The sequence below is a fragment of the Micropterus dolomieu genome, linkage group LG20, assembly GCF_021292245.1.
Source record: "Micropterus dolomieu isolate WLL.071019.BEF.003 ecotype Adirondacks linkage group LG20, ASM2129224v1, whole genome shotgun sequence".
Taxonomy (NCBI): Eukaryota; Metazoa; Chordata; class Actinopteri; order Centrarchiformes; family Centrarchidae; genus Micropterus; species Micropterus dolomieu.
The window spans coordinates 33,556,098-33,576,669 of NC_060169.1; the positions used below are offsets into that span (position 1 = coordinate 33,556,098).

The 20,572-nt window shown below is 41.7% G+C and overlaps 1 protein-coding gene across 1 annotated transcript in view; it reads left to right on the plus strand.

Annotated features, from left to right (window-relative positions):
- Nucleotides 1–20,572, plus strand: part of mmp15b (matrix metallopeptidase 15b) — a 34,471-nt gene that overhangs the window by 7,509 nt on the left and 6,390 nt on the right. Inside the window, exons 2-9 of the mRNA XM_046032116.1 lie at nt 3,324–3,472; nt 3,925–4,047; nt 4,240–4,547; nt 9,474–9,635; nt 10,448–10,644; nt 15,261–15,399; nt 18,806–18,956; nt 19,912–20,030. Coding sequence (XP_045888072.1) covers nt 3,324–3,472; nt 3,925–4,047; nt 4,240–4,547; nt 9,474–9,635; nt 10,448–10,644; nt 15,261–15,399; nt 18,806–18,956; nt 19,912–20,030 — 1,348 coding nt within the window. The remainder of the gene's footprint in view (nt 1–3,323; nt 3,473–3,924; nt 4,048–4,239; nt 4,548–9,473; nt 9,636–10,447; nt 10,645–15,260; nt 15,400–18,805; nt 18,957–19,911; nt 20,031–20,572) is intronic.

Here is a 20,572-nt window from a genome sequence, read left to right on the forward strand (position 1 = left end):
GTCGGGCCACTCTGCCATAAAGCCCAGACTGGTGGATTGCTGCAGTGATGGTTGACTTACTACAACTTTCTCCCATCTCCCGACTGCATCTCTGGAGCTCAGCCACAGTGACCTTTGGGTTCTTCTTTACCTCTCTCACCTTTGACCTCATGATTCTCATTTGCTCTGACATGCACTGTGAGCTGTAAGGTCTTATATAGACAGGTGTGTGGCTTTCCTAATCAAGGCCAATCAGTATAATCAAACACAGCTGGACTCAAATGAAGGTGTAGAACCATCTCAAGGATGATCAGAAGAAATAGACAGCACCTGAGTTAAATATGAGTGTCACGGCAAAGGGTCTGAATACTTATGACCATGTGATATTTCAGTTTTTCTTTTTTAATAAATTTGCTAAAAATTTCTACATTTCTATTTTTTTCTGTCAAGATGGGGTGCTGAGTGTACATTACTGAGAAATAAAATGAACTTTTTTGATTTTTGGAAAATGGCTGCAATGAAACAAAGAGTGAAAAATTTAAAGGGGTCTGAATACTTTCCGTACCCACTGTACTGTAGCTGGATATGGTGTCAGGATGCAATTGCATTGCTAACAGCATTTTGTCTAGCAGTCAGGGGTGGATGGTGTTGAAAGCACTGGAGAAGTCAAAGAACAGGACATCCTCCACTCTAATGCGTCCTTGGTATGCAAATTGCAGAGGGTCCATGAAGTCAGTTACCATGGTTCTTTAGCCCTGTAATCATTAAGAGCACTGGAACTTCCTTTCTTCATCACTGGGGCCATGCAGAAGGTCTTTTGTATCCCAGATGCCAGATGATCAGGGAGAGGTTGAAAGTCGTTGTAAAACACCTTTTCATCACATGAGTACCCTAAGGTTGATCTCATCTGGTCCAATTGCTTTGTTTGCCCTGAGCCTGAAGAGCTCCTCACTTGGTGTGTGGTGATGGCTGGGAGGGGGGTTGATGGGATGTTAACCAGTGGGGGTTAGGGTTGAGGTGATGTGTCATCCATTGTTGGGGACTCAGGGGAGTGGCACGCTGGAGGTGGGGGAGGTGTGGATGTTGGCATTCTTCTTAGTTATGTGGGTTTTGTTTTTTGGGAAGGGACCTTTTTTTAGTCGGTACAAGACTTTATAAAAATGGATGTAGTCTGTAATAAAGGGGAGACAATCTCAATGTCCTCGTCATGGTCCTAAAGGTAAAGGTCCCAGTTTATGACATGGAGACACTCCTGCAGGGAATCAACAGCGTCCTTAGACCTAACCTTTACAGTCCTTCTTATGTCTTCACAACAGGCTTGTGAGTGGATACCAGGTGAGCTACTGTAGGTTGTGGTTTGAAGGTTGATGCTCCTCAGGCCCATCGCTCCATTTTCACCCGAGACCTCCTGATGTCCAGTGGATAGACTATAAAGACATGAGGTCTCAGGTGTAGAGTACCAAAGAGATTTGCCTCACGGCACTCTACCTTTAAGTTACTTGTGTTTCCCTACGAATGTTTGAATTTGAATAAATGCTCAGCTTTAAATTTGAACCTTCATTCAGTTTAAAAAATATATTTTTATAAATATGTTTTCTAACTGTAAGAGGAATCAAACAAGAACAAACATAACAAAAACAAAAACCTTTATTATTTTGGTGCATTTTTGGCAAATGAGCTCACTGAAGGGCATACTGCTGCCAGAGGAGCTTAATACACTTTTGACATGATTTAAAACCTTAACCTTCAGAGAGAGAGAGAGGAGGCGCTGCTTCAACAAAGGCCACGTATTTAATGGGAGACAGTTGTCATCTACTACCTTAATTGATCACAAAGGATGAGATGCCATCAGGATGTGTCAGACTCAGCTCAGTACATTGACAGTGATTGATCGATCGAGCATTATGCGTTCACTTCACGATAATTAATCACAGCAGCAGTGTAAGGACTGGTCTAGTGGTGGAGGAAGGACACATGCAGACAAATTATTGTTTTTCGCCAGCTGGCAATGTCGGCGGCAAAGTGCTCGGGTTGAAGTTACACTGAGGTTTGATATCACCAACTGGGATGGTATTTTTAATGTCAGGAGTTCTGTGTTGATATCAGTTCGTCTCATCAGTGGGTAAATTCAACAAGGAGCACAGGTCTCTACAATTACTTTTGACCTTTTCATTACATCCAGTCGTACTGCAGTTGTGCAGGTTCAGCACACTCAGGCAGAGGGTTAACAGAGTAAATCAAGGACGGCCTGTGAGACCCTTTTTAATTTGTTTTCCTTGGACTGTGGGGACATTTTGTTTGTGTAGGACACACGTACAGCAAATAAACCCTTTATCTGGGTGGGGGTTTACCACCTCCGCTAACCAATTTGGTGGGCAGTAGATGAATGTGACTAGAGCCCTTATATATTAGTACACAGTATTTCATATTTAAAAGATGTGTGCATTGTGTGTGTGTGTGGGTGAGAGAGACAGATTGAAAAAGGTGAGTTTGTTCTTATGGTTTTAAAGGAGTGGATAAGTAAATACAGATTATCAAGTAGTATTTTACATTGTGAAAGAAGGGCGTAAACTTGAGACCTGCACACACAGACGCTCACACAGCTATGTGCATGAGCACACATGCACACTCAGGCGCACACCCTTTTTACATTACCCACACCACCATGGGGAGCGTGTCCATGTCTAGGCGTATTTAGTATCTCGGACTACCCAGTATGTAAGTGGTTGCCTGGGAATGATGGTGTGCGTGCGTGTGAGATTAGGTTTCTGCATAACAGGTGGGACAGACTTTGCGTCATCTGTGATTGGGTCAAGTATCACGTTTTCTCCCTCAAGTCTGTCATTAACCCCCACCCCATCCCTCCCAGTCGGATACAGAAGGCCTCATGGTGTTCTCAGTCAGGACTGAAACTGCCTTCTCCATTTTGTTTACAAAACATTAAATGCAACCCAATGCACAATAGAATACATTGTACCAAAAAATGCAAGAAAGCAAAGCAAAGGATTAAAGGCTTTTTGTGAACATGGGGTGGTGATGACGCAGTGGCTAAGACGCTTTTGGTGTGAGAGACCCGGGTTAGAATCCACTGTGAGACACCAATGTGTCCCTGAGCAAGACACTTAACCCCTTGTTGCACCAGAGGTGTGCGACTTCTGACACATATTGTAAGTCGCTTTGGATAAAAGCGTCAGCTAAATGAATAAATGCAATGCTTATATATTCTGTATTAGGGTATATCTTATTTAGTTGTTGCTGTCAACTTTCATTATGTAAACCTACAATAGATGATACTTCTTTATTAGTAACAGTTTCCTTTATGTTTTTCTTCCTGGTGTCTCCAGTCATGGCTGAGGATGTATGGTTACCTGCCCCAGGCCAGCAGACAGATGTCCACCATGCGATCAGCTCAGATCCTGTCCAGTGCCATCAGCGACATGCAGCGGTTCTATAGCCTGGAGGTCACCGGACAGATGGACCCTCAGACCATCAGGTCAGCAGGGCTTAACTATGATGTTTTTGCACACTAAGACTTACTCACACTCACAAAAAACAATCCTGACACATTTTGGGTCCCAAAACGTTAGTTAAATTATTACTTTTATGTTTTGCAAAGTCCCTGGAATGTTTTAAGATTATGATTTGGCCTAGAATTTTAGGCTTAGCTGGTCAAGTCCTCAGTGGTATAAAAGAGTTAGTAGTGTTTCCCCTTCCTCAGTAACTGCCTTTGAGCACATTCTCCTCAGTTGCTTGAGAGGAACTGCTCAGTAGCCTGGCTGTACTAGGGAGCTCACAGGTACACTTACATATACATCAAGAAGAGAAAGTAGGGATTTAAAGGTATTTCGCTCTTTCATCTCCTCTCTTGGGTGCTCCCTCCTTTCAACACACACACACGCACACACATATCTCTGGCCCACTCCTGACTTCTTTCAACTCCTTTAGCGCCATGAAGAGACCCCGTTGCGGTGTGCCTGACAAGTTTGGAGGCCAGATCAAAACCAACGTGCGGCGAAAGCGCTATGCCCTCACCGGACATAAATGGAACAAGAGCCACCTCACTTACAGGTAACAAAAACAACATTCTCTTTGTAAAGAAAACCTAACCTGCCTCAGCCGCACTGTACGTGCCAAAGTTTTTCTTTGTTGGCTACTGAATGCTGCCTATGAATCCACAAAGGGGTATGTTTTACTTGAAAGTCATATGGAACACAAGCCTTTATGCAATTTTTTTCCCTCTTCCCCTCTTTGTTCCCATAGTATCCAGAACTACACTCCCAAGATTGGAGAGTATAACTCATACGAAGCCATCCGACGGGCATTTAAAGTCTGGGAGGGGGTGACCCCATTGACCTTTGACGAAATCCCCTACCAGGAGATCAAATATGGACGCCGCAAGGAGCCCGACATCATGATCTTCTTTGCTTCAGGATTTCATGGAGACAGCTCTCCTTTTGATGGGGAGGGAGGCTTCCTAGCTCATGCCTACTTCCCTGGACCTGGAATGGGTGGGGACACACACTTTGACTCAGATGAACCATGGACCATAGGAAACCAGAACGTACAAGGTAAAGTTTCTGTCAGTATAATTTGTAACGTCTATTGAATTGTGGATTTTAGGGAGAGTGGTAATTTCCTTTAGCGACAGCCAATTGCTGTAGAGAAAAATAATTAGAAAGCATAAAAAGGACAGGGAAAGAAAATGATGTTCCAAGCATACTAATCTACAACAAACACCTTTCTAGGGCTTTAAAAATAATCATCTTATATGGATTTGTTTGGGTGTTTTGCTGAACAAGTTGAGTTGGTGTGTAGTTTGTGTTATGTGTGTGCAGCCACACAGACAGATTGCTGTGTTATGAAGCTTTTCCTTGACATCATGGATAGTGTAGGGAAGTCATTTCTTAACTTTCAGGTAGAAATTTAGGATTGAGGGGTTATGACAGGGGTCGGCAAATAAGTCGGGCCAAATTTTTTTTCAAGCCGCTACATGGCGGGCCAGAGCATAGTTTAATTATTTCAAACCCTTGGATATTCATGTGCACATTTAGCTCAGTCGGACTCTAGTTGGGGGAGTTGTGTGATCGATCCCAACATTTTGCATACTTTTTCCCTCTCCCTTGTTAAACAAATTGATTAGCGTATAAGGACACTTTTACACATGCTCACAATAAAGCATGTGCTGCAGTGTGTGTGTGTGTGCGTCCCTTCATTTGATCCACATTCATAAACCTTGGAAGCTTATTTTTATTTCCCTGAGGAAATTCAGAGGAATCCAATCACACGTTTACTGACAGCTTTTTCAGAGGTGTGTCAAGCAGGCCAGAGACTCTTTCAAATGTCCTTCAGAAATTTCCAAAATAAAAGCTCTCAATAAACTCAACATGAAGCATTGCTGCAAAAAAACATTCTCACGGTTTTATTTTGCACAATCACGTAAGAGGAAGCGATTATGTGAGTAATTGTTGCTGTCATGACAGATCTATTTCAGCACCTGCCACTATCAATTTATTTATTTTTAATTTTTCTGCTATCAAAGCAATCTGACTGGGCCGCGGGCCGCTTATTGCCGACCACTGGGTTACGAGGTCCTTTCTGTGACTGTTCAGCTGATGAGCAGTTTGCACCACTTAAGTTGTGTTGCGTAGGTTGTAATGGATTTATATAATTGATAGCAAACAGCTGTCCCCATCACACCTAACTAGAGTTGGCATGGTAACTACATCATCTCTTGTTTGTCAGCTACTCCATTCACCTCTGTAAAAGATCAAAGCTGACACTTGGTGTTGTCACAAAATCTTTGCCCCAACTGCACCACCTTATAGTCCTCAAACGTGCCCCCAATTATGTTGCTAAGAACGTGTACTGACATACACTAATCCATGAACTCTGTGATCTATGCACCATGCTAAACTCATTGCCTAAACATACCCTCATCCCTCAATCATTCATGCTTAACCTTTACACTTTCCTCAAGATGAACCCTAAACCCAATTACAACTCTTAATACCAATGTATAGTACTAAACTAATCATATTCAAAAGTGAGGATTAAGAAAATATCTTCATTTTTATGAATTTTGAGAATGAGTCTTCAGAGTTCCTCTTCTTGCTGTGCCTCCATTAACCCTGCTGACTAGAGAGGGAATTTTTTTTTGTTACAATGGGCTTTCCTGCCCGGTTATCTACGTACACAAAGCAGACACAGACAGCTAAACTTTGTGTGTGCGCATGTACAACCATATGTGTGTGTCTGTATCTGTGTGATCAGCTGTGTGTGGGATGTGTCGCCGGACAGATCACAGAGACGGTGGAATGCCACAGTAAGTGGGAGTGTGTTCCACTCGGGGAGATCTGTAGACTGCTCCCTTTGTTGCACCACGCTACTTACACAACTTAAAAGCAGAGGACAAACAAATTACAATCTTGTCTCACTTTAGTTAGACTCTTGTCCAGTTAGTAGAACTTTTCACAGATCACAGTCTTCATGTAACATGTTTACTGCCTTCCAATTGCGCAATTGGTGAAACGTAGCCCCTGCCCTTTGTGAAATTTGAATTTTGTATTTTTTTCCAGCTGCAAACGAATCACAGTTGGCTGTTGGAGTGATAGTGCTCAGTCATTTAGATCTGACACAACAACAATGTTGCTTGAATGCTAAACATTCTATGGTTCTTCCCTCTCAAATAGAAAGATTTGCCTCTTTTCTCTGTTTTATTTCATTGTTAATATAATACATATCTTTAGGTTTACACTGTTGAGGATATTCCTCCAGACTACAACTGTTCATGCTGGTGCAAACAAAAAAAATTAGATTGTACGTTAATCTCACATGAATCAGTAGAAATGTATAAACTAAGAGGTGAGACGTGAAGCAGCCTCAGTTAGTCCAAGTGTCCTTGAACACAAAGCAGAATCAGTTCTGACCTCCTTTTGGATGGGGTCAAACAAAAGCTGTCTTTAGCTAAGGGATCAATAGTTACACATAAAAAATGTATATGATGGCAATTGACGATAGGGCTGAACGTTTTGGCCCGATATTGCATTTACGATTCGATTTGCGATTTTTTTTTTAAGTTTAGCATAAGTTCAGTATTCACTGCAAGTCTATTTTTAACGGAAGCCGTGTCAAGCAGCACAGAGCAGATGATCCGGGCAGGAAGTCAGACACAGAACGGCATAGAGAATCCGGTCGATTTTCAAAATAAAACACCCTGCGCACACTCCCGATCGTATATCAACAATAAACACAGTTAAAACAGACAAAACATAAACAATTTAACTATGTAACCTACTTAACCATAGAAGAAGCACAAAAAGCAAGGTTAACTGAACAAATTAACAAAATCTGAACAGGTCAGCAAAATCAGGCAGGCAAAAAACTCTTATTCTGAAATGCTTTATGTGGATGTAGCCGAGCGGAGCAAAACAGGCTCACAGAGAGCTGTTACCGGTAGTTGAAGCACACAGAATGACAAATTAACAACACGTCAACAACGTAGGGCAGGCTAAACACTCCACTGCTGAAACACATCACTGTGAGTTGATGCCGGACAAAACCGCGGCACAGCCGCTGTCTGTTTCGATTCACCTGATGCCATTATCTAAAATTTCCCTCTAGTTTTGTTTGTTGTTGTAAAATGTACACGCCCTGTGCCCGCTCTGATTGGTGATAGGACCGTACCAGGTGTATGGTGCTTGTGATTAGTTAGCAAGTCTGTCACACAAGGATGACAACAGAATGAATCTGTAACTGCCATGACTTTTTAAAAGGTTTTAAAAGGGGTCAGATGTATAATTAACCTACATTTTAATCGCGTTCTTTCAAATCGTAGTTTCAATTCAAAAACGATTAATTGTTCAGCCCTAATTGACGATAAAAAAACAAATGCATTTCTTTCCCTTTCCTTGACCTCAGTTATGTTATCGGGCTAAACATGTTTGGTGTGAAACCTTGTGACACACAGTGTGATTAATCAGCCTTTTTTGCACAGCTGCTCTTACGAAAACAGCACTTACGCTTTATCCAAATAACTTGCTGACATGCACACTCAAACACACCTTAAACAGATGAAATGCTGTAGGCCACTACCGGTAAATGGTCAGAAGCTTTTGTGGTCTGATGAGGCTAATGTGAGTAAGTCACTGGCAAAAGTCAGTGCAAACTTGGAGAGTGCCTCCTGGTTGTCAGGGTGCTGTTTTAGTGTGCTTTTTCTTCACCGGGGAGTCCCCCTCACTGCTGATGAACGAGGTGAGAGACATGGTAAACAAGTGAACAAAGAGAGAGAAGAGTTGAAGTAGGACTTAAATGACAAATGTGTGTGTGTGTGTGTGTGTGTGTGTGTGTGTGCATGGTAGTCTAAATTAGCAATAGACGGACTGACTGAACTTCTAACTTCGCCAAGACTTTTGAAGTTTACGCTTGCTTTCCTCTGTCGAACTGAATGGTTGTCACAGTTACCTCACAATGGCCTCTTTATCTGCTCTCAGTGCTCTGCCTGTCTCTCTCCCTCTTGCCTTTTTTCATCCTCAGCTATCTCTAGCACTCTAGTCTTACCCTCTGCCATTTTCTCTCTTTAAGTGTAAGTTGCAGCTAAGTAAGCCATGAGGACATTCATGTGACTCTGGAATTACAGATTGTAGGGAAGAGGAACTGAGTGTGTCCTTGTGTGTGTGTTTGTATGCTTTGCAAAGAGGAAATGAGGAGATACACAAGGAAAGGCATCCAGAGTATCCGTTCTTCCCTTGCATGCACAGCAGTGACATCACCAAGCCTCAGTCCCCCAAAAGCATGATGTCAGTGGCACAAATCTAGCCTATCAGCATGGGCCATCAGGCCAGACAAAATTGCTAGCAAGTTCAAAGTTCACAGAGAGCAGGGCGAGGCAACAAAGAGGTATTGACTGAGGGGAAGCACCCACATGTGTGCTGGCTTCACTTCAGAGATGAATTTGTGGAATATGTTGGTCAATTCTAAGCCAGGTTTTCTCTGGTCTTACTTTTCCAAAGACATCTGTAAGAAGCCCCTTTATGTAGAGAGGAAGTTGATGAAGCGGTCAGTGTGTCACAGCTGTGTGATGTTGTCCATATGTAATTGTTGTGTCGCAGCGACAGCGGACAGCATCCCTTAATTAGTTAGAAATGTAAGAAATGACTGCTGATAGATATCAACAGTCATTAGCGTGCCTGTGTATGATTTTTCTGTGATCTGTACAGATTTCTATTGACATGAAACTGGAATAGAACAGGCCTTTCTCATATCATACATTGACTGCATGGATTTATTAAGACATTCTGTTCTCTGTGGCCTGCAGCATATGCAGTCCTTGTGTGTGTGTTTCATAAGACACCCGTGTATGAATGTAGAGGGACATGTGTATTCTGTCTTTGTCCTTCTACACAAACACAAAGAGTTCCTTTCTAGAAATGAAGTGCATATTGTTTGACTTTCCTCCCTCCCTTAACTTGTGTCTTTGCTCAATCATTTCTATTCAGGTAATGACCTCTTCCTGGTAGCAGTCCATGAGCTGGGCCACGCCCTGGGTTTAGAGCACTCTAACAATCCCCTGGCCATCATGGCTCCGTTTTACCAATGGATGGAGACTGAGGACTTCCAGTTGCCTGATGATGATCGGCGGGGCATACAGCAGATCTATGGTACAATGTTTTTTGGATGATGGCCAGTATGTGTCCAGTATGTGTAATCCTCAGCATGTTAAATCATGAGGACATGAAGTAGTGATTTGAAATTTTTTATTTTTTAAATGAATTTTTTCTGCATTTTCTGTCAAAGAACGCAACTTTCTTTACATTTAAAAAAAACCTTTTATCATGAGAAGATCAATAACGCGTTTGTATCCATTTGTTAATTATGAGGCCGCGGCTGGGAGATTGTTAGCTTAGCATAAAGACTGGGAGCAGGAAAGCTCACTAATTAACACGTTATATCTCGTTTGTTTAATCAGTACAGTAGTGGTTTACAGGCCGGACTATTTCTTGGCCGGGAACAGTAACCTGAAATTGTATTGTCACTTAGAGTTGCCAGAGATTCAGACATATAACGTGTTAATTAGTGAGTTTTAGAGGAGATTCTTTTTAACCTTTGAGTAGAGCAATGCTTCCGGTTTTGTCATATTTCCATTCTTAATGCTAAGCTAAGCTAACCATCTCCTTGCTGTATCTGTCTGTATTAAACATAGTGTAGATGACACTGATATCAATCTTCTCATCTATTTTTTTGGCCAAGGAAGCAAATAAGCATTTTTTTTAGAAATGTTCTATGCTTTTCAGGTTTTTCAAATTGTCTATCATCAAAATAAGCAGCTTTGAGTCTTCATTTCGTTCATTTGAATTAGGCAGTTGTAAGCTTGACGTTTTGTGGGGTCTTCTCTCTTTCCTCAGGCAGCCAGTCCTATATTTTTTCATCATGCATAACAGGTTTAACCCACCGTGTTCATGTCTCGCTGAAGGTCAACCGGACAGCGGCCCCACTCAGGCCCTGCCCACAGTGACACCCCGTCGCCCGGAGCCCAGGCCGCCTCAGACACCTCCTCGGCACCCTGACCGTCCTAGGACCACTGAAAGACCAGATCACTATGGACCCAATATCTGTGAGGGGAACTTTGACACGGTCGCTATGCTCCGAGGAGAGATGTTTGTTTTCAAGGTAAATAGTTCCTGCTTCAGGATATTTATTAACTTTAGCCACCAGCTGCTAGCTTGGTTTAATTTATGAGCATGAAACATTAGAAGAGATATGTTTATCTTCACAATGGTTTATTACTTGTCCTTGCTTGGAAATTCAGTAGGCTACCAGCAGAGGAGCTGCCCTGGCAAGTTAACTGTGTCAATAAATGAGTTATTCTTTTCTGTATAATCAGTTTGAGACAAAAGGCGTGTACACTGCCAACAAGGGGTCTGTTTTCAATCAGGTCCTTGTGGATTGTAAAGCAACAGGGCCAGTGTTTTTTATGAGTCGCAACACTGTTAAAAGGGTGTGGTGCGGTCAGGTGTTTGCCTTAAAGAGCCTCTGGACCCACACAAAACATTCATAAAGGCTGAAGCAGCACTAAGCTATTAGCTTGGATTTTACCTTCAAGAGATACGTCGCAGAAAACTGTCTGCCCGTACTGGACATTTTGCTGTTGGCTGCAGTTGCTGTCAGCTGGGTTTTATTATTTAGTAAATATTTAAAGGTTTTCTTATATAATGCAACTCAGTCCTGTTTTCATTTATTATAAAACTGTGTTTTCGCCTATCGCGGAGGTAATGGTTCCTTGTCAGTGTCGATGATGTAAGGAATGTATGTGGTTACTCTCAAAGTTGAATTAATTGAAATTTCAGCACCAAATAGGACTCAAGTTTCTTCCTGTGTATTTTCTCCTCTTCAGGATTTGTTCAGTGAGGCTCTATCCTAATGCAGCTCTACAAAGATAAGTAATGATGTGTTTCGGTGGGAGAGGTCACAGGAGGTGTCCAGTGCTGGCAGTGCTGAACACTGAAGAGGTTTGCGGATATTAGATAGGGCTGAACAGAGAACACCCAGGCTTTACTTTAAAGGAGCCTTCACTTTCACAAATGTTGTTGTGACATCTGCAATGTTGGCATTTAACAGTGAACCCCACCAGTAGGGATTCAAACAGCTGAAGATATCCAACAGTTTCAAACTATCAAACACATCTAACCGGAGCCCAGTAAAGCTTTTTGACAAGCCTGTGTCAAGGGTGAAATATAGAACAACATAGAGCTGAAAACATAACTGATGAAGTAATTCTGCTAAACTGATTATGACAATCGTGTTAATAGATTTCTGGGTGGGATTTTTTGTTTTCTGTTTTCATAGAGTAGAACATGACAGAGCCCTGTCCCTCCAAACACACAAAGATCTCGGACAGCAGTAGCAGGCATACAGCTGCCTTGACATGTGCTGCACATGGTCAAACAATTATATCTGTGCTCTTGGGTTTCATCTCAGCCAGTAATGTCTGTGTTCTTAGGTTTCATTCCCATGTCATAAAGCTAGTCTGGATAGCATTAATCAGTGTCCAAAATTAACTTTTTCCATGTCTACCAGTGGTTCTTAAACTAATACAAATGACCTGATCAGACTGAGGGCAGGCCAGAAGCAATTCCTGTACTTCTAGTGATTAGTACAATTTGGTGGATACAATTATAATACAGTATCATGTAATGTGTGAAAAGTTATATAAGGAACACCTACTTAGTGCCAAATAGTAAAATGTATAATTTGTGGCTAAATCAAAGGCTTGTAGTTTTGATGTAATTATCATTAACCTACATGTTTTTTGCATCTGCTTCATTGCAGCTGAGCCCAAAAGTTAATTATATTCACTGCTTTGTTTCTTCATTTTTAGCAATGCTAGTGGTGTGGCTCTATGGATAGAAATGTCGGTCTGTCCACCGCTTCGATCCAGACTGAAATATCTATTAGATGTTTGGCCATAACATGTTGTTCAGCCATTCATGGCCCCCAGAGGATGAGACGTAATAAATTCCCCTGACTTTTCCTCTAGTTCCACCAGCACGCAGCTGTACTTGCTTGTACTTGGACAACAGCTGGTTACTTGTGTGCTTAATTGTAATACTATATGTATGTACTAATTGTAATTAGCAAATGTTAGCATGCTAACACACTAAACTAAGTTGGAGAACATGGTAAACATTAAACGTGCTAAACTTTGGCATGTTAGTGTTGAGCATACTGATGTTAGCATTAAGTTCAAAGTACAGATGACCTGTAGAATTTGCTGGCTATGTATCCCATGTACAGAAACATTAAAGATGGTCTAATTTAAGACTTTTTAAACACCATGCATAGAGGAGAGAAACAAGACAAAGGCTAGACATGCTGCAGCCTTGTGACTTCCTTTGCCCTTTTCTTTCACTTCTTGATAGTCTCATGGACAGAGAGTGTGTCAGAAAGCACGAAGATTGACAAGTGACATAAGCACTTCAGATATTGCTGTCTCCAGATGTTATCAGCTAGCATCGACTGCTATTATTGTCAGTTAGCACTTGGTTTGGGATTCATTTTAGACTACTGTTTCTTTTTCAAACTGTCCACATGTCAATTTGTAAGTGACGCCTCCACTGTTCAGAAATTGTAGTTATCTATGGTCACTGTTCTTCTCTACAAGCAAAATGACTTACTTTATGTGCTGTGTGAGTGGGAGTCATCTGTAGCACATGAGTACCACTCTATCTATCTTCTTCACAGTGTCTTGTCCATTAAAAAAAGTAAGGGGATGTTATTCTACTGGGAAATGTCTCCTTTCTTTTATTCACTTCAGGAGGTTGGACATAAAGACAACCAGCAGAGCACACTGAGCTGCTTTCAATATTGAAACTCCCACACTGAGATCTGTCTGTTCTGCTGAGGACTAATATGGTGAATTCGCTCGTAATCTGGTCAATGCAAGAAGCTGTCAGACCACACAAATCGAAGCGCATGCAGTCTGTTCGGTTCGGCCCTGTTCTGTTTCTCTCGGCTCACGCCAACCCGTCCCCATTCTGTTCAATTCCATACCGTGCCACGCTGTCCTTTCTGCCAACACGTCCTGCGTGAAGGACAAAACTAGGTGTGCTTGCCAGAAAGAAGCAGCGCTGAGCATTTTACTGTTACATTATCCAGGACAGGCAGGACTACTGACTCACCACTTATGAATGAGTCCGAGGGCTTCTGGTGTAAATATGTCTGCTGGCTTGTGTGCACAGCATATACACTAGATATGAATGTTCACAAGCAGAAGTGTCTTTCTGCGCTTCGATTAAAACATGCTACTAGTGACTTTCCTGGTTTTGTGCTGCTGACTTGACAATGAAATCAAACAGTTCTTTATAAAAGTGATCTTGGGGCAGGCTGTGATCAACAGAGAGTGCAATAAGGGGATGTGATAAATCCACCAGACCGTAGACTGACTATTATTAGCCTGCTAGAGTTCCGCTATTGTTAGTTTATTGTACGTTCTGGTCTAGTTATCCTGCAGGGCTCAGTTTGCTTGACATAAGGGCCATCAAGCATTACGACATTGCTGTCTGACCGGCTCAGTGGGACAAATACTACAAATCAGTTGACTAATAAAAAGTGAATACCTTTCTTACTATTAGGGGTGGCGATATGACCTAACATTTATATCACAGTAAGGGAACCTGTGATAAGATATAGGGCTACATGTGTTTTGGGAGGGGTAGCCTGCCCCATAATGTAGGTTAATTAGTAGATGTAATATGAGTTAAACAAGGGGTGTAATTAGGCATCTCAACAGCAATTATTTGGCAGAAAACCCAAAGTATATTACATTGTTCAGTCAACCTCAGTGCACCACACGGCATGTCTATCAATTATATTTACATACTGAGGCAACAGACTCACATACAGCTGCACTTGTTGTCTGCCTCTCTCACCAGATTCGTCCCACATTCGCAAATGTTACTGTCGATTTTCAAGTCACATCTCAAATCTGCTGCACAGGCTGTGAGTGTGTAAGTGAGCATTACATCACAGCCAGCTACGAAAAAAGAAACTGAATCTGCTGTTAGGTGAACACAACATATGCACGCATGTGGAAACCAGCTGAGCTAGCTTTGCAGTATGAAGTTAGTTACCCACATCTAACCTACTACTCTGGTTATTTAATCAGCTTCAAATGAGGCTCAGTGTTCACTGAATTTCTCTTGACTGTCCCTCAATATGACAACATTAGTCCAACATCGTCCCACCCTGTGAGAGTACAATAGCAACTGTTTTTCAGTTGTTGTTTGTTTCCATCAAAAAGGAAGTTAATCCACATGGTCTTCACTTCCTCAGATGGTAGGAGTAGATGAAGACTTATGTTGGTTTTTATAGCCTGGATGTAATTCCAGTTCTATAAGTATGTGCGTAGTACCTTTACCTGCATGTTATTGCAGCCACAGTATTTGTTTTATTATGTTTCTGATTATGTAATGATGGTACTGCAAAATCTATGTTGTGGCAGAACGTGACACTGGTGACGAATACTATACAATACTGCCCACCCCTACTTAGCTATCTGTTTGTCCTTCCCATCCTGCATGTACACCTCATAGGAATTCATCTGTTTTGAAAGAGTAGAGGTGTACAGTTAGAATGAGATATGAAGCCATATGTTTTAAACTTATTTGGGCATTGGTTTACTTTGGGTTTATTTCTTGGCTTTGAGCCTCAGCGAGGAATTTAGAAAAACAGAAAAAGAGAGACTACTGAATTTTCAACTCAAACATGCTGGATTTTTTTCCCCTCAGGGCCGCTGGTTCTGGCGGGTGCGTAAGAACAGGGTTCTGGATAACTACCCCATGCCCATCAGTCACTTCTGGAGGGGTCTACCTGGAGACATAGACGCTGCCTATGAGAGACACGACGGCAGGTTCGTCTTCTTTAAAGGTAAGCAGCAAACACACACACTCATACCGCTTTTCTGCTGCCCCACCACCAGACTGCAGAGCAGCTTTTTCCCCCAAGCTATCAGACTCTTAAACTCTAATTCATCCTCAGCACTGCTCCACTGATGATAGTTTCTGATGATAGTTTATTTCTGTTTACCATTTTTCACAATTGTTTCTTTATTAATGTAAATTGTCTCCTATGTAGCAGAAGGGAGTTACAAAAAACAATTTCACTCTATAACTTGTTATATTGTGACAATAAACCTACCTACCTACCACTGATTTTCGTGTACTTGCTTTGAAGTTCACACTGGTCTGTACTTCACTATGTGTACATTCTTAAAGTCAGAAATAGCTGATTTTGTATTTTACAATTGTTAAGTGATACAATCCAAGACTTTTCACAAAAGTCATCACCTATTTTGGAAGATCATCAAACCGACACACATTCACCTCTTCATACCCTTTTTCTCTTGTTAGCAAACAGCAATCTCCCCACTTTATCTCTTTTAGGGAATTAATCTACGTTTCTGGTTGCTGTAAAAACAGGCCTGGGCCTGTTCTAAATAAACTTCTTCTGGTATTATTAGCTGTCACTTAGAGCATGACAGACATCCAGTAGAAACAATAGCCTTTGAGAAGATGCCCAATTTTGAAATTAAGGGTACTATTAAGGGTACCAGCTTCCCCACAGCATGCAGGAAAGTATCATACAAACTTGCAAGTAGCAGCAATGACAAACAACACCAGTGTTTAGATTCAGTTTCCAGTGAAGCAGCGCTGTTTACTCTGCCATGCCAATACACAATCATAGTTGGATTCACTGGAGGCTGTGGTTTAACACAAGATCCAGGTTTATCATAAGTCAGTCTGTCCGACATACTGTTTGTAGGGAGATGTCCGCTCGACAAGGTAAAAACTCTTCTTTGTTTTTGTTACTGCAATTTCTGAGTAGTGCAGGGTTCGTAAAACAAGCATATGGAACACAAGTATACCGGGGCCTTTAACTTACGTATAATGTCCTGCATAGGCGACCATCCACCATCTGGTTTCTTCTTTACAACCTAAATACAGTTATAATGCTCCATTATCCGTAATTTCAAACCATCATGATGTAATGCTTTCATATTTTAATGGTAAAAGAGATTCTGGAACCTTTTTCATCTTCTGCAGATAATGTTGAAGATATACATACCCCCACCGCCTTAAAGAAAGCAGCGGTACATAATGTCTTCTACTTGCAGAGTATAAATCTCTTTTAGCACAGGTCATTACTTATACTGTGAGTCACTGAGAGCAGCTTGTCTTTTATAACGGTGGATAAAGTTGTTGAATGAAAAATGGAGAACTCGGTGTTTAATGCAGCTTGACTCTGGGAGCTACAGGCTTTGGGGCAGCTGTTGATGATGAGGAGGATGATGTCATCAGCAAGGCTTTCAGTGTGACACTTGGTTGCAAGCCATTAGCAAGTAAATACAAAGGGAAAGGAAGATGAAAGAGGAATAGGAAGGAAAGACTGGCAGACCTCAGAGCACAAGAGAGGGGGGAGACGAACACAGCAGTGGGATGTCTGACAGACCAACCAGATCAGTCAGCACTTCACTTTCTGTTAGTGTGAAGGCAGGAGGACTTTCTCAATCTGCAATTCTGTCTGCACTTCTGTTCTCATGGAAACATCAGTCATGGCCAAAGCTTTGCACGGTGTTCTTGTTCTTGGGGATGCTTTGAGGGCTGACTTGATTTTTTATGTAAAAATTTTTTTTCCCCGCATTCTGTGGGCCAGCTAGCAAGTCAGTCTAGCTCTAGCTAGCAGATCTCTCCATCTCCCAAGATGACCATCTGGTCTACATCCATTAGGGGTGGGGGGAAAATCGATACAGCATAGTATCGCGATATTTTGCAAAGTAATATCGTATAGTAACACGAACATCAAGTATCGATCTTTTATTATATAAATTGTACATGAGAATTTTGTTTTTTGGCACTAATAAAATTGCTTTTTCAGTCCACTAGAAAAAGAGTTTTTCTTTCGGGGACACAATTTGGATTTGGGAAAAAGGTAAAATATTGCAATAAATTGCAATATGTTTTAAATCGCAACAATATCGTATCGTGACATAAGTATCGTGATAATATCAAGTGGCCTCTGGTGATTCCCACTCCTAACATCCGTAGTCTAGCAAGCTTCAGTCAATATGTATAATTATATATAAATGAAAAGTGAGGCAGTGTAGTGTGTGATACCAGATTTAATTTTGTTGTAACTATACAGTACATAACAGTGAGGCATGGCTGTAGTGAAGTGTAATTACCTGAGTCTAACTGAGCAAGATAACTTGTACAAATTGTAAATTGAGCGTACTGCGCTCAATTTGGACTCCTGAGTTCAACTTACCAACTTCCAAATAAGTGAGTTCGAACTTGTATTGATAAAAGGCCTGAGGGGAAAATATTTATTGAGGGTAAATGGATGGATGGAAGATTGAATGAATTTTTTAAATAATGGACAACCTATGGCATATTGGGATTTTGAAAGATGTGGTCCAGGCTTGGTAAGTATGGGAACATCAGAGACTTCTCAGTACAGTAACATGCAAAATTGGATTCATCCACTCCTGTTACACAGCTGTTGTATTACCCAGAGGTCTTACAGTTTTCATCCCAAACAAGCCCAACTCTAATAAAAACCACTGTTATGACTTTAGAAAGTAGTTACACAGCAGGAAGGAATCAAATCTTTAGGTCACTGAAGCACTCTGGTGTAGTTATAGAGAGTCATGGAAGAAGTCATGGGATTTTACATCAGGGCTGTGCACTGCAGGAACCCTGGGAAGCATTGCGTCAACCACTTGTTCTCTCCAGATGCTGGAGAGAGAGTGTAGAGCAAGGGGCTGGAGGCGGGTGGATGGATGGGTAGTTGGGTGGGTGGGGTTTTGGCGGCGGTAGATTGAAGCCAAGAGGAGAGATGTAATGGTGCCAGGAGGAACAGAGTCCCCCTGTGTGACACAGTGAAAACAATAAAACCTTCCCTTCATCGAGAAAACTGCTTTAGCCTGACACGAGACAAGCCGCTCCTAATTGATAATTACAAGCTAAACCCAAACTCCTTAGTCAGTGATGTGGTACTCCTGTCTGCTGTTTTTTGATTGCTTGCCAAAAAATTTTATTGCATTCACATAATTTACAAGTCTGTGTAAATGCTGGTTTTGTTTCTCTGATTGTTCTTATTATTCCCTTTTTATTCCCCATTCAATTTCAATTATCTAACATACACTGTGCCAGCAAATGAAATGTGTGTGCACAAGCAGAATGTATACAGGTACATCTGTTCTTGTATGTGGACATGTGTCTAACCAAGTGTATGTGACATACAGTATGAATCTCCTCTCCTCTCCTCTCCTCAGGAAACAGATTCTGGCTTTTCAGGGAGGCTAACCTGGAACCGGGCTATCCACAGGAGCTGGTTGATTATGGTCGGGATATTCCCTACGACCGAATAGACACAGCCATCTGGTGGGAGCCGTCCGGCTTCACTTACATGTTTCAAGGAGACAGGTAACATAGCCTACAACCTGTCAGCACCACATGAAAGTTATTAACTCATCTAGTAACTAATCCTTTTATAACCTTCCACAGGTTGAGCTCGATCTCAACCCATGTGTTCCCATGAAACAAACACGTACAACATCCTGCTGACTTTAGTGATCCCCTTTCTTTTCCTCCAGTGGCAACACGATGTTGACATTTAAGTTAAGACGGAAAGGTCTCAACAACTGTTAGATGATAGATGGCCACATAATTTGGAGCAGACATTCATGTCTCACTAAGATTGAATTGTAATCATTTTGGTGACCCCTTTACTTTTCATCTCGCTCCATCAACAGTTTAATTTGCCCAGTGCTTTGGTTTATGCTCAAGTAATGACATTCCCAACAGCCTTGGCTATACTTTGTGTTACGCTTTGTGTTCTTCTATGTCAGCATGTTAACGTGCCAAAATATGATGGTGAACATGGTAAACATTACACCTGCTAATCATCAGCATGTTAGCATAATCAGAGTGAGTATGTTTGCATGTTAAAGTTAGCATTTAACTGTGAGTAGGTACAACAGCCTCACAAAGCAGCCAGTGTGGCTGTAGACTCTTAGTCTTTGTATTACACATATGGTTTACGGAATGCTAACCACAGGTGCAACAGTACACACAATTTGGTTCCTGTCTTTGCCCTGAAACACTAAAACTAATTTTTAGCTGTGATTTTTATTTTTTACATTTATGAAAATAATTACACTATAGGTCTGCAGTTCCAATAAAACCTCCTGAACACAGTATGGCTGACTTGCTTCTGGTTTACTAGTGTATTTACACAGATTTTAATGTTCTGTGGAAAACTTTAATACACACACCATGTAGACCCACCATGCACCATGTACTCTGTTAGAAGTCTGCTCTTTTCTTATTTAGACAGTTGATAAACAGTAACAGCCATCTTCTCCGTTAATGCCTGCAGGTACTGGCGCTTCAATGAGCAGTCGCGCTCTGCTGACAGAGGCTACCCGAAACCAATCAATGTCTGGGGATCATCAGTGCCCTCTTCTCCCAAGGGGGCCTTCCTCAGCGATGATGGAGGTGAGCTGAGACAAGAAGAGCGTTTTCTGTCTTTGTGTGTGTGTATGTGTGTGTGTGTGTGGGGGGGGGGGGGGGGGGGGGGGGGGGGGGGGGGGGTGGCTTGTTTTACTATATTCAAATGGATTTCCACTATACTTTAAAGGGCTGTTTGAGGGTTAAGATTCGGTTTTAGGGTTAGGTTTAGAATTACGTTATGGTTAGGAGTGGGGGAAGGGTTAGGGGTTAGGGAATACATTATGTCCCAACAGGGATAGGGGAACACACGTGTGTGTGTGTTTGAGAAGGGGAAAGGAGGGGCTGGGGCAGACAGAGACACGCCTGAAACAAAGAATCAGGGTGTGGTCATGCAATTATCAGGAGAGAGACTGGATAGCATGTATGTGTGTCTGTTGGAAAGTGAATCAGTAGACATTTTTTCCCTTTTACAAACTAATTATTTTGGATAAAGAAACAGCTACAGGGAAGTTTTGAAGCTATCAAAGAAATAGTTTGACATTTTGGGAAATCTTGGGAAAACTTCTTTGTCCTCTTACCAAGAGCTA